Raw genomic sequence first — 14401 nt, 5'->3', positions numbered from 1 at the left:
AATGAACAGAAGGATCGCTATTTGACTTTTGGAGCGCAGTTTTTGCTAAAATAGACTATAGATTCCATGTTACATTAGGAGAGCCTCTAAGGTGCCAAAACAGCAGAAACCTTCCACAAGTAACCACATTTTGGAAGCTACACCCCTCAAGGAATTCATCTAGGGTTTACAGCATTTTAAACCCACGGGTGATTTACAGCTGTTTATAGCATTGGGAAGTGAAAATAAAAAATCATTATTTTTTCACTAAAATATCGTTTACGCCCCAAATATTTAATTTTCAAAAAGGTAATAGAAGAAAATTGACCACATCATTTGTTAGGCAATTTCTCTTGAGTTTGCCAATATTTTATATGTAATCGAGAACTACTTTTCAGTCACTCTGCAATGCTCAGTAGGGAAGGAGCACCATACTGGAGTGTAGATTTTACTGAATGATTTGCGGGTGACTACACTGGCAGAGCTCCTGAGGAGCTAGTTCAGCAGATACCCCCATAAGTGTCCCCCAATTCACAAAATACACACCTAAATTAATTGATTTAGGGGTGCATTTAGAATATTGCCATCACAGATGTGTAATACAAGTTTACACTATTGGGTAGAGAAAAAAAATAATTACATTTTTAACACTGAAATGTGGTTTTAGCCCCAAATGTTACATTTTTACTGTGACACTAAACAATAAACAAATAAAGTTGCACTCTATCGTGCTAAAGCATGTCAATGTGAAATACTGTATATGAAATATGAATAGCAACACTGCTTCTGGATACTAGGAAAAAATGAGATGCTTAGCACATAATTTGGCCAATTCATGCATGCCCATCAACCAATGACAAGGTGGTCTCAAAACTGATGAGACCTAACGTGTCTAATGTGAATACCTCTCTAAGACTGAAGTCTGAATTCCTGGGTAAATGTGAATACCTCTCTTCCAAGTCTGATTTTATGGGTAGGTAAGACCCTGCTGCAGTTAAAATCCACCACATGCTGAAGGGCAGAGTGCTCGGTCAGAGAGCTAATATAGAATGACAAAACGACTGACTTGCACTTCCAAGCTAATGTGAACAGGTGCCATCTAGCTAGGAGTAGCTACCTCCATATACATTAAACACATAAAGTTGCACTCTGTAGTGCCAAAGCATGTCGTCAATGTGAAATATATGAAATATGAATAGCAATACTGTTTCTGGGTACTAGGAAAAAATGAGACGCTTAGCACATAATTTGGCCAATTCATGCATGCCCAGCAACCAACGACAAGGTGGTCTCAAAACTGATAGGTCCTAACGTGACTAATGTGAATACCTCTCTAAGGCCGGCATCACACTAGGGAGGAATACGGATGAGGGAGAGGCGCAAAAACAACGCATTGCACACGGGCCAATGTTTCTCTATGGGGCAGCTCCCATCTGCCGTATATTTCTTGGAAGTATTTTAAGAGCTGAACAAATCGCAGCATGCTGCAATTATCAGCGTATTCCTCCAAAAATATGCCAATGAAAGTCTATGGGGGTGAGAAAAATAAGGATTACACACGGACCACGCACTGGTGTCCTATAGAAAAGCTGGCAATTCAGTGCGGTGTACAGTAAAATCACACTGACAGGTTAGAATAGATAAAATAATTGTCTACACATAGAATAGGTATGTATATATATATATATACTGTATATATATATATATATATATATATATATATGTCAGTGAGACACATATATATATATATTTATATTTGATACAGAGCTAGATAGCATAAAAGCCGGCAATTCAGCGCAGTGTACAGTAAAATTACACTGACAAAATAGAATAGATAAAATAAATGTCTACACGTAGTATAGGGAGATATATATATATACATATATGTCAGTGAGACACACACACACATATATATATATATATATATATATATATATATATATATATATATATATATATATATATTTATATTTCATACAGAGCTGGATAGCACAAAAGCCGGTAATTCAATTGCCGGCTTTTCCTATCTCCTTACCGAACCCGACAGGATATGAGACACGGTTTACATACATTAAACCATTTCATATCCATTACATTTTTACATATTCCTCACTAGTAATGTTAGTAGTTTGTGTGTGCAAAATTTGAGAGCTGTAGGTGTTAAAGTAAAGGGTTAAATCACGAAAAAAACTGGCGTGGGCTCCCGGGCAATTTTCTCCGCCAGAGTGGTAAAGCCAGTGACTGGGGGCAGATATTAATAGCCTAGAGAGGTACCATGGTTATTGCCCCCCCCCGGCTAAAAACATCTGCCCCCAGCCACCCCAGAAAAGGCACATCTGTAAGATAGGATAGGGAGGAGCAATGCATACCCGGATAGGGATGAGGAGGCATGTATACCAGGATAGGGATGAGGGCACCATGAATAGCAGGATAGGGATAAGGGGGCCATGCATACCAGGATAGCGATGAGGGGGTCATGAATGCCAGTATAGGGATGAGAGGGCCATGCATTCCAGGATAGGGATGAGAGGGTCATGCATTCCAGGATGGAGATGAGGGGTCCGTGCATACCAGGATAGAGATGAGGGGGCCATGCCTACCCGGATAGGGATGAGGAGGCATGTATACCAAGATAGGGATGAGGGCACCATGTAAACCAGGATAGGGATGAGGGGGCCATGCATTCCAGGATAGGGATGAGGGGGTCATGAATGCCAGTATAGGGATGAGGGGGTCATGTATAACAGGACAGGGATGAGGGGGCCATGCATTCCAGGATAGGGATGAGGGGGTCATGAATGCCAGGATAGGGAGGGGCTATGCACACCAGGGTAGGGATGAGGGGGCCATGCATACCTGGATATGGATGAGGAGGCATGTATACCAGGATAGGGATGAGGGCACCATGTATACCAGGATGGGATAAGGAGCCATGCATTCCAGGATAGGGAGGGGCTATGCATACCAGGGTAGGGATGAAGGGGCCATGCATACAGGATAGGGATGAGGGAGCCATGCATACCAGGATGGGGATGAGGGGCCATGTATATCAGTATAGGGACAAGGAAGGCATGAATACCAGGATAGGGATGAGGTGCCATGCATACCAGGATAGGGATGATCGGGTCATGTATACCAGGATAGGGATGAGGGGGCCATGCATTCCAGGATAGGGATGAGGGGGCCATGCATACCAGGATGGGGATGAGGGGCCATGTATACCAGGATAGGGATGAGGAGGCATGTACACCAGGATGAGGATGAGGGGCCATGTATATCAGTATAGGGACAAGGAAGGCATGAATACCAGGATAGGGATGAGGTGCCATGCATACCAGGATAGGGATGATTGGGTCATGTATACCAGGATAGGGATGAGGGGGCCATGCATTCCAGGATAGGGATGAGGGGGCCATGCATACCAGGATAGGGATGAGGGGCCATGCATACCAGGATGGGGATGAGGGGTCATGTATACCAGGATAGGGATGAGGGGGCCATGCATTCCAGGATATGGATGGGAGGGCCATGCATACCAGGATAGGGATGAGGGGGCCATGCATACCAGGGTAGGGATGAGGGAGCCATGCATACCAGGATGGAGAGGAGGGGGCCATGCATACCAGGATAGGGATGAGGGGCCATGCATACCAGGATGGGGATGAGGGGTCATGTATACCAGGATAGGGATGAGGGCGCCATGCATACCAGGATGGAGAGGAGGGGGCCATGCATACCAGGATAGGGATGAGGGGGCTATGCATACCAGGATAGGGATGAGGGAGCCATGCATACCAGGATGGAGAGGAGGGGGCCATGCATACCAGGATAGGGATGAGAGGGCCATGCATACCAGGATAGGGATGAGGGCGCCATGCATACCAGGATGGAGATGAGGGGGCCATGCATACCAGGATAGGGATGAGGGGGCTATGCATTCCAGGATGAGGATGAGAGGGCCATGCATACCAGGATAGAGATGAGGGAGGCATGCATACCAGGATGGGGATGAGGGGCCATGTATACCAGGATAGGGATGAGGAGCCATGTATACCAAGATGAGGATGAGGAGCCATGCATACCAGGATAGGGATGAGGGGCCAGGCATACCAGGATAGGGATGAGGGGGCCATGCATACCAGGATAGAGATGAGGGGCCATGCATACCAGGATAGGGATGAGGGGGCCATGCATACCAGGATAGAGATGAGGGACCATGCATACCAGAATAGGAATGAGGAGTAATGATGAGCGAGTATACTCGTTGCTCGGGTTTTCCCGAGCACGCTCGGGTGATCTCCGAGTATATATGAGTGCTCGGAGATTTCGTTTTCATCGCCGCAGATGAATGATTTACAGCCACTAGACAGCTTGATTAAATGTGGGGATTCCCTAGCAACCAGACAACCCCCACATGTACTCAGCCTGACTAGTAGCTGTAAATCATTCAGCTGAGGTGATGGAAACTTAATCTCCGAACACTAACAAATACTCAGAGATCACCCGTGCATGCTCGGGAAAACCCAAGCAACGAGTATATTCGCTCATTACTAATGAGGAGGCATGCATACCATGATGGGGATGAGGGGGCCATGCATACCATGATGGGGATGAGGGGGCCATGCATACCAGCATAGGGGTGAGGGGACCATATATACCAGGATGGGGATGTTAGTTCAGAATTTCCCAAATTTTTGTTTTAATTTTTATTTCTATTTTCCAGCTCTAAAACCTAGGTGCGGCTTATAGTCCAAAAAATATGGTACAGAATTTTGGTTGTGTCACTTACATGAGAATTGCTGATGTGTGATCAGAGCTAATGTGCAGCCTTAGCTTAAAAAATTAAAGGTACAGCCAGACAGTGTGGCATTGGTGCAGCTGCTGCATGGCTGAAGCTCTGCCCACCCACGGTGCCCATGGCTGCACGATTGTGAACTATAAATGGTGGAGAGCGCGTTCCAGCCGCATGTGCCAGCTGCACTAATGGGCTTAACCAATACCTATGCAACATTCACATGAAACAGGTGACAATGAATGGTTGATCCTTCTGAAGAATGATTGCGGATGACGTGTAATTACCGTAAATACCTTTACTTCCTGATATCAGACTGGCTTCTGCAACAGTGGCACAACTAGTTTAATATATTAAAGAATTTGTTTTATGATAATGAGTTTTTATTTAAAAAAATACAAATTTGCGGTGAAACAGTTTTATGCAACATAAATCCTATATTAAAGTTAATGGCTCCAGATCTGCTCACACCACTGTATTAAATGATATTCAGAGGTCATTTTGTATGTCTCTTTATCAGTTCGCACTAGGCTACAGCAGTCTACAATGTAGCAGAGTTACGACAGCGAGACATTCAGCTCAGCTACAAACGTAAATGTTCTTGTAGGAAAGTAAAAAACTAAAGCAAATATTTACAGAAAAAGTTTTCAACTAAGTGGAGTTAGTTCTATAAAGTCCATACTGTACCTAATAAGATCTTGAAGCCTGCCATGCCGTCTAGATTGAATTCTTCATATTCATTCCTGAGAAGTCGTACAGATTTCCACACGGCTGATAGAGCACTTCTTACAGCGCCCTCATTATTTGTCGCACAAGGAGTGAATAACACTAAAGACATAGGCAAAAGTAGCAGCCGCATCGTCACCTGGACTGTCCCTCAAGTGGCTTACTCCGGTGGTGGTGGTCCGAGCCTCTGCTCCTCAGCAGATCAGGATCTGTATGTAGGGTGCAGCAAAACTTCTGTTCTGCTTGTGGGAGGGATCTCCCTAATGGCTTATTAACCTTTTATTCTAGAGATGCACAGGGATCAATGGACCTGCTCAGCCACATGCACTAAGCAATCATTGCAACATCAATATTACGTATCACCTATAATTAAGGACACCTATGTGAACCAAAGACCAGGCGCATTAGGCGATAGGATATATACAATGTCTTTTTCAGGTAGGCAAACCCTCCAAGTTTTTCAAGAGAAGGAAACACCAGCTTTATTGGTCCCCTGAATCGCGTTTTTTAGCCCTTTGACTTACTATCTGCCTTTTGGACATTTTTGACCACTGGGGGGTGTTTTTTTTTAGACTTTTTCCAGCATTTTTGTGATGTTTTTTCTTTTACTGCTGTTTTTCAGTTGTTTTTTCTTTAACTCCATTCAACAATGAAACTTGGATTAAAAATGCCTGCAAAATGCTCAGAAAGACTTTGAGTCATCCTGTTAACTTGAAAAGTCTGAACACATGCTCAGTCGGTTTTTACATAAAAATGCATATGTTCATTCTTTTGAGCAGTTTGATACCTCTTTTTCAAGGGGTCTTCGGAGCAGAATCTGCCTGGAAGAGGCGTTGTGTGCACATACCCTAAGGGGCTTTCAGTATATAATGCTTAGTTCAAATGTGAAGAAATTAATGGTATCAGATATCTGCATTTATGATTTTCCTAAAAACTCTTTTACCTTGGCTTTGCAAATACAATATATTATTAGCTCTGCTAATGTCTTTGAATGTCAGGAAAAAAAGATGAGACATAATTCACTGTGCCTGTGATTTGTCAGATATACAGCAATGTTAAATGGAATCTGTTAGCAGGTTTTTGCTATGTAATCTAAGGACAGTATGAGGTAGTGGCTGAGACAATGATTTCAGGGATGTGTCACTTATTAGGCTGGGTGCTGTTGTTTCCACACAAGATTTTATCACCAGGACATTATCACTGCCAGACTAGCTTCCTCCTCCCAAGTGGTCCCACCACGCCCCCTTCTCTAATTAGCAGCTTTCTGTCAGTATACAAGGTATATAAAACCTGTGATGTGGACAGGGTGACCTTTATTTGATGCATACGGTTTCCATCCACAGTTTGGTAATTTTAGTGGGAGAGGGGCTCCGGGAGTTCCTGAGGAGGAATGTTTTACTTTGTCACTCTCTTCAGTGTAGCGGGGGGATCAGAGTAATTTGAAGATCATGGGAGACAGGTACAAACGTGTGTCTGCTAGGAAACGCTTGTCATGAGGTTGGGGGTAAGCTTCTTTCTCCACAAGCTTAAACGGCAACCTTTCTAGGGCAAGCAGTCTGGAAATGTAGTTATTTAGTATTGAGGCCTATGAGTGAGTGGCTGCGGATGTACGCTTGTGTTCCAAGGACAGGGGTAGGGACAACTGAACACTGCCCAGGGACAAGGACGTTGACATGATTGCTGACAGTGGTTGCAAAAGTGCAACTACAGGTGCAAGGCGGGAGGCATCTTCACCTGTGTCATGAACAGGGGATTGGCGTGAACGTAGAACAGGGGAAGAGGCAGTGGTATAAACCGCAGACACTGATTTTGGACCCTGGCGTTCAGCACATCTAGTCGGGTGCTTTGCTGTCATGTGCCTGAGCATGATGGTGGTGGGTCAGGCTGGTAGTTGTGCTGCCCTTGCTGATGTTTGCATGGCAGATGTTGCAAATGGCTATTGGGGGTTAACTGGACTGTCTTTATAAAGCACCAGACTTGAGATCACCTAATCCTTGGCCTTTCAACTTCACCCGTGTTGGTGCTGGAGAACATTTGCCCACCTTGAGCCTCTGACCACCCCACAGCCTCTTCCTGCCTGTTCTGATGTTGCAAATCCCTCCCACTGAGTGCTGCTATCGTCGCTCTGCTTGTCACCTTCCCAGGTTGGGTCAGTGACTTCATCGTCCACCACCTTGTCTTCCACTTACGCAGCCTGGTTCTCCTGACTTGCTGACTTAAAAACATCACTTGTTGGCAATTGTGTTTTATCATCATCCACCTCTTGCTACAGTAATTGTATTTTCCCACCTTTGCCTTCTTGGGCATTGCTACTTGTGATCTCCTCATGTCCCGCTTGAACCGGGGCAGGGCTAGAAGCCAGAATCTGTAAATGGAAATGTGAACAGCTCTTTGGAGTGTCCAAGTATGGGATCATGTCTCCTGGCATGTGGCATGGTGGGAGGAAGGAGGATCAGGGTGAGGATTTTGTGGCCCAGAATAACGGCTACTGAGAGTGGACAGTGTGGAAGACAGGGTGGTGCTGGCAAAGAAACTAGAAGCATTATCTGCTATCCATCCAACAACCTTTTCACACTGGTATGGCTTCAATAGTGGTGTTCCCCGCCCCCCTATAAAGTGGGACAGGAAGCTAGGTCGACATGATGTTTGCTTCTTGGGCTCCCGCAGCAGGCACAGTAGCACCTTACTTTGACCTCTGTGTTCTTCATAGGCGTAATGTCCTGTTCCCTGTCCCTTACCACATGCCTTGCCCATTTAGAATTACGAATGATATATCCCTGTTGAGAAAACTTTGCAGGATTAGTATCACAGGAAAATTTGGCCACCTCAGATGGACTTGTTAGAATATAGGAGCAATATAGCAATGCCATTGCTAATCAACAATGTCTGGCTGTATTCTTTTGACGCTAAACTGGTGTACTATGAATGGCATATAATCATGAAAATTTGCCCACCTCAGATGGGCTTGTTACACTGCAGGAGCAATATAGTGATGCTGTTGATAACCAGTAGTGATGAGCGAGTGTACTCGTTGTTCGGGTTTTCCAGAGCACGCTCAGGTGACCTCCGAGTATTTATGACTGCTTGGAGATCTAGTTTTCATCCCGGCAGCTGAATGATTTATAGCTACTAGCCTGCCTGATTACACGTGGGGATTCCCTAGCAACCAGGCAACCCCCACATGTACTTAGGCTGGCTACTAGCTGTAAATCATTCAGCTGCTGTGATGAAAACTAAATCTCCGAGCAGTCATAAATACTCGGAGGTCACCCGAGCGTGCTCTGGAAAACCCGAGCAATGAGTACACTCGCTAATCACTAATAACCAGCCAAGTCTGGCTGCATGCTTTAGACACAGAACTGGGGTACTATAAATGGCATAAAATTTGTTTGTTATAAAATAGTTTGTTGCGCAATTTCCCCTGAGTGTGCTAATATCCCACATCTACTTGGGAAGTACTTTTCAGGCACAGTGCAGAACTCAGAATGGAAGGAGTGTGATATCTGAGTGCAGATTTTGCTGGTATGGTTTGCTGATGCCATGACCCACTGGAAGAGGTGCCAAAATAGCAGAACCCCAATAAGTTACCCCATTTTACAAACTATACCTTTCATTGAATTCATCTAAGGGTGCAGTTATTCTATTGACACCACAGGTGGGTCACAGAATGTTATACCATTTGATTAGGCAATGAAGAAAAAATAATTACATTTTTGCCACAAAAAAAATTGTTTTAGCCCCAGATTTTACAATTTTACAAGGAGAAATGGATAAAAATAGCACCAAAATTTGTCATACAATTTCTGCTGAACGTGGCAATACTCCATATGTGGCTGTACAGTACTTCTTAGGCCGGTTTCACACGTCAGTGGCTCCGGTACGTGAGGTGAGTTTCCTCACGTACCGGAGACACTGACACACGTAGACCCATAAAAATCAATGCATCTGTTCAGATGTCATTGATTTTTTGCGGACCGTGTCTCCGTGTGCCAAACATGGAGACATGTCAGTGTTCGTGGGAGCGCACGTATTACACGGACCCATTAAAGTCAATGGGTCCGTGTAAAACACGGACCTCACACGGACGGTCTCCGTCTGGGGTCCGTGTGCGTGCAGGAGAAAGCGCTACAGTAAGCGCTGTCCCCCCCACATGGTGCTGAAGCCGGGATTCATATCTTCCCTGCAGCAGCGTTTGCTGCATAGAAGATATGAATAATAGTGTTTAAAATAAAGATCTATGTGTCCCCCGCCCTCCCACCCCCTGTGCGCCCCCCCACCCCCTGTGCGCCCCCCCGCTGTTCAGAAAATACTCACCCACTCCCACGTTGGCTGTCACTCCTTCCTCTCTGCCCCGCGCCTTCTACTGTATGCGGTCACGTGGGGCTGCTCATTTACAATCATGAATAGTCGGCTCCGCCCCTATGGGAGGTGGAGCCACATATTCATGACTGTAAATGATCGGCCCCACGTGACCGCATACACTAGAAGCCGCGGCCAGACCAGGAAGCAGCGAGGGAGGCGGGTAAGTATTTTCTGAACAGCGGGGGGGGGCGCACAGGGGGTGGGGGGGGCGGCGGACACATAGATCTTTATTTTAAACACTATTATTCATATTTTCTCTGCAGCAAACGCTGCTGCAGGGAACATATGAATCGCGGCTTCAGCACGATGCAGGGTACCACACGCGTGGGTACCACACGCTCCGTGTGGTACCCACTCGCCATACGGGCGGCACACGTGTGCCGCACGTATGGCCTACGTGAGTTCCCAGGCACACGGACACAGATAACTCCGGTACCGATTTATTCCGGTACCGGAATTATCTGGACGTGTGGGACAGCCCTTAGCCACACAAATAGATTCAGGAGGGAAGGAGACCTATAGGACTCTTGGAGCACAGATTTTCCTAGAATAGCGTGCAGACTGCATATACAGGGGCCCTAAATGTCAGACTAGCAGAATCCCCCCTCAAGTCACTCTATGTTGGAAATTACATCCCTCTTGAAATTTATCTACAAATGTAGTGACGATTCTGTTTCCATGGGTGTTTTCCAGAAATGATTAACAATGGATATTGCTAAGTGAAAATTACAAATCTGCCATTGTAGTGCTCGTACATTGCAGTGCCCAGTACATTGTAGTACCCTGTACCTTATAGTGACCACCAGTACATTATGCCCAGCTTGTGCTTCTGGAGTCATGTACCCGTAAGTTAGCTGCTTGCATCGCTACAGAAATACCAAACATGTGGATGATAAATGTAGTTTAAACACACCGAGGCTCAGAAGGGAGGGGAATTTTTATTTTTGAGCGCAAAATTCACTGTATTTCTTTTGGGGGCAAGGAGCTATAGTGCTTTTCCAGAGCCTTGGTGCTACCAGTAATTTGGAAGCCCCATATATTTCCATTGACACATGGCGGACCTGAGCGAGGGCTTGCTACTTTTGTGGATGGAGTTAAAATGTTTATTGTGAACATTTTACATAACATTTTGGATCACGTTTATCTGGCGCTCTACGCTGAGCACATACATTGGGGTTTGTAGCTAAATCTCCCAATGATGTTATTCGGATGAAACCCAGAGGGATCCATTTTCTATAATGAGACAACAGAGTTACTTTGGACTCCATATGGCCTCTGTTCAGCTGTGCCCATCTTTGCAAAAGTTAAAAAAACTGTGGTTGACCGCGCTTATGCACTCTTAAAAAGACAGATACCACCGGATTATCAGCCAGACGGCATCCACAGTGGCGCCATCTGCCCCATTAATGGGAATCATCTGTCTGAGGTTCCATCTGAACCACCCATTTCAGAGATTTACATGGCAACCCCGGTGTAAGCGCTCAGCGCAGAGCGCAGGATAAATGTGTGCCGAGCCTTATTGCGATCTTTGTTCGCAGAGTAAACAAATCAACAGCAGGTGAAGTATTGGTTTTATTTATTTTTTACGCCACTCACCGTTCGTTATAAGTGATATGACAGTTTCATTCTTCAGTTGGTACAGTTACCGTAATACCAGATTTATATCAGTTTTTACTATGTTTGGCTGCTGTCACACACTAAATAACGCTTTTTTTTTGCAAAAACAAGATTTCGTTTCTCCATATTTTGAGAACTATAAGTTTCCTAGATGCTTTTATTGGCACCATTTTGGGGTACATACTGTAACTTTTTTTTAAGTCTTCTCTTCCAAATTTTGGGAGGTAGTGTGAACAAAAACCAGCAATTCAGGAATTGTCTTTTTTTATCCTCTTCACCATGTGGTAAAATTGATAAGGCAGCTTTATTCTTTAGGTCATTACGCTTATAGCGACACAACATTTATATAATTCTTTTCATCTTTTAGCACTTTTACACAACAACAACTATTTTATAGAAAAAAGAATTGTTTTTATGTCACTCTATTCTGAGAGCTATTGTTTTTTTATTTTTACCTTCATGGAGCTGTATGGTAGCTATATTTGTGTGAAAAGATACTGCTTTCAGAGATACCATTTTTATTTACATGTCACTTATTGATTGAATTTTATTCCACTTTTCTTTGGCGGTATGATGAAAAGCATAGTTTTTTGCCACTTTTACGGTATTCACTGAAGGAGTTAACTAGTGTACTAGTGTAACAGTTTTGTAGGTCATTCCAGATGCGGCTACACCAAATTTGTGTACTATTCGCATTTATTTTTGTTTTTACCTAAAGATCACTATTTATGGGTATAAAATATATTTTTTTCTTTTTGGTTTTATTATTATTATTTTTTTTTTCCAATTTTATTTTTCCTTTTTTTTACTTTCTCTGTGGGACTTTAAATTTTTACTCTGATTGCTGATGTAATGCGTTGCAATGCGATGACCTTGCGGGACGCCGTTCGGATGGGAGAGGAAGCCCTCTCCTAAATGTTGCAATTGATATCAATAGCAGCATCTAGATAGTTAAGCAGCCGGGGATAGTGTGGGCATCGCTCCGGACTATGACAGTCGGGGCTTGTCTATCATATAAGCCAAGCTCCCAGCTGCGACCGTGCTGGCACAGCTTCTGTGCCACATACGATCACTATGGCATACCTATACATCAGTGTTCGGTAACCCCTACCCGACCATCACGTATACTGTAGGTACATCAAATGTCGTGAAAGGTTTAAAGGTCTTTTATGACCTTAAGGGGGGCAAAATATGTGAAATAAATGAAAAATACTTACGGTACATAAAGAAAAAGCAGGAAAAACTTTAAAATAATTGTTACATGACATTAAGTGTGATGAAAAGATTAAAAAAATTAAAATGTATTTCATTGGTCCTATGTGGTCATTAAAAAAAATAGTTAAAACATTTTGAAAAACAGGCGTTTAAGAGCATGAAAATAACATAAAAATCAAGTATCATGAAAAAAAGATTATTATTTGAGTATAGAAAGGAGAAAAAATGTTACAGCTCTTTAAACCACATGTACGTAAACGTGCCTGGTGAGGAACAGAGGTAAAAGGCTGGTCTTGAACAGGTTAATGAATTTAATGGACGGAACAAAGGACATGAAGTCTACATAACAATCCTCTGCTTTGTAAGCACTGCAGTCTGAATACCCTTCCTACCACATATAAACACTCCTGCAGCATTACAGCCACCTAAGGACTATTCAGGCTCATCTGAAGAGTTTAATGCTGCTCTCCGCATACACCATTATTGGCTGTATGAAAAGGAACATGTCGCTTCCTTTCAATACAAACTCTTGTAGCTTTTTGTCCCAATATATATTTCTCCTCAACATTTGTACAATAAACATATAAATATTGTGTAGCTGATTCTCCGATGCTCTGCGGGTGGGCGGCTGCCGGAAACACAACAGGTCTCATTTCCAACAAGTCATTTATTAAAACAGAGAAGAAGGATTTTGCTACTATAGACTATAATGTGATATAGAGTAATTATTTTTGTGCTTAATCACAAAACAAACCTTGTAAATTTTCTTTAAATCAGCAGATATAACACAAACAATACATCCTGTGCATACAATGTAGGTTCAATCCATGTCTATGGTAACCATTTGGTGCACACGTTGAGAAAATCCACCAATGAAGAAGTCTACTCTTCATTCGGTATTTGTTTGACTAGTATGCATCGGTACAAACAAAATAAGTGGGCACTGCTCCAAACTAAAGGAAATTCAAACCTGTGTGTTAAGGCTACCTTGCGGTATCTGTGCACAATGTCTTTTACAGGCAAATTCCACATGGAATCCTGCAAAAAATTAGCAAAGCGCGCAGTATAGTAAAAACCCAATTGCTGTGCACATGTTCCTGCTCATGTCACTTCTTTTAAGTGCTTCAGTGTTTAGAAATATTGATGTGATTCAAAGAAGTAACATGTTCATTCTTTGGGTGGCTTTTTTTGGAAGCAACCCACTTTATGCACTTGAAAATATAGAGCAAAGACTCAAAAATGACTGAAAGATGCCAGCGAAGACACCGCTTCAGGAAAATGTACTGAAATTTTTTTTGCCTTGGAAAACTTGACAGTTCCACTGGCATCTTAAAGACATTGTATACACTTACCCTTAGAAGAAAATTAATTTGAAAGGTCACAAAACGTCGGCTTATATCACGTTTTAGCCACACATCAGTGGCTCCAATGAGGCTTATTTATTTATTTATGTTATTAATTTATGTAGCAGCATGAAATCCAGCGCTCTACAGACATTAGCATTGCTGTCCCCATTGTGGGTTAAAGTCTAAGTTTGGAGTGTGGGAGGAATCCCACTCAAACAAATACAAATTCCTTGCAGATGTTGTCTCTGGTGGGATTTGAACCCATGATCCCACCTGCATTGTTTAACCATTGAGCCCCCATGTTGCCCTTCCATATGAAGCCCTGACAAATGGAGTTCAACCAGGTCCACAAATGGGACCATTG

The 14401-nt window shown here is 43.5% G+C and overlaps 1 protein-coding gene across 1 annotated transcript in view; it reads right to left on the bottom strand.

Annotated features, from left to right (window-relative positions):
• C7H16orf89 (chromosome 7 C16orf89 homolog) overlaps nt 1-5676 on the bottom strand; it is a 69393-nt gene extending 63717 nt beyond the window's left edge. The window contains exon 1 of the mRNA XM_077273582.1: nt 5459-5676. Coding sequence (XP_077129697.1) covers nt 5459-5630 — 172 coding nt within the window. The 5' untranslated portion in view covers nt 5631-5676. The remainder of the gene's footprint in view (nt 1-5458) is intronic.
• Between the last annotated feature and the right edge of the window lie 8725 nt (nt 5677-14401).

The sequence above is a fragment of the Ranitomeya variabilis genome, chromosome 7, assembly GCF_051348905.1.
Source record: "Ranitomeya variabilis isolate aRanVar5 chromosome 7, aRanVar5.hap1, whole genome shotgun sequence".
Taxonomy (NCBI): Eukaryota; Metazoa; Chordata; class Amphibia; order Anura; family Dendrobatidae; genus Ranitomeya; species Ranitomeya variabilis.
This window is presented reverse-complemented; position numbering and strand designations above follow the sequence as displayed.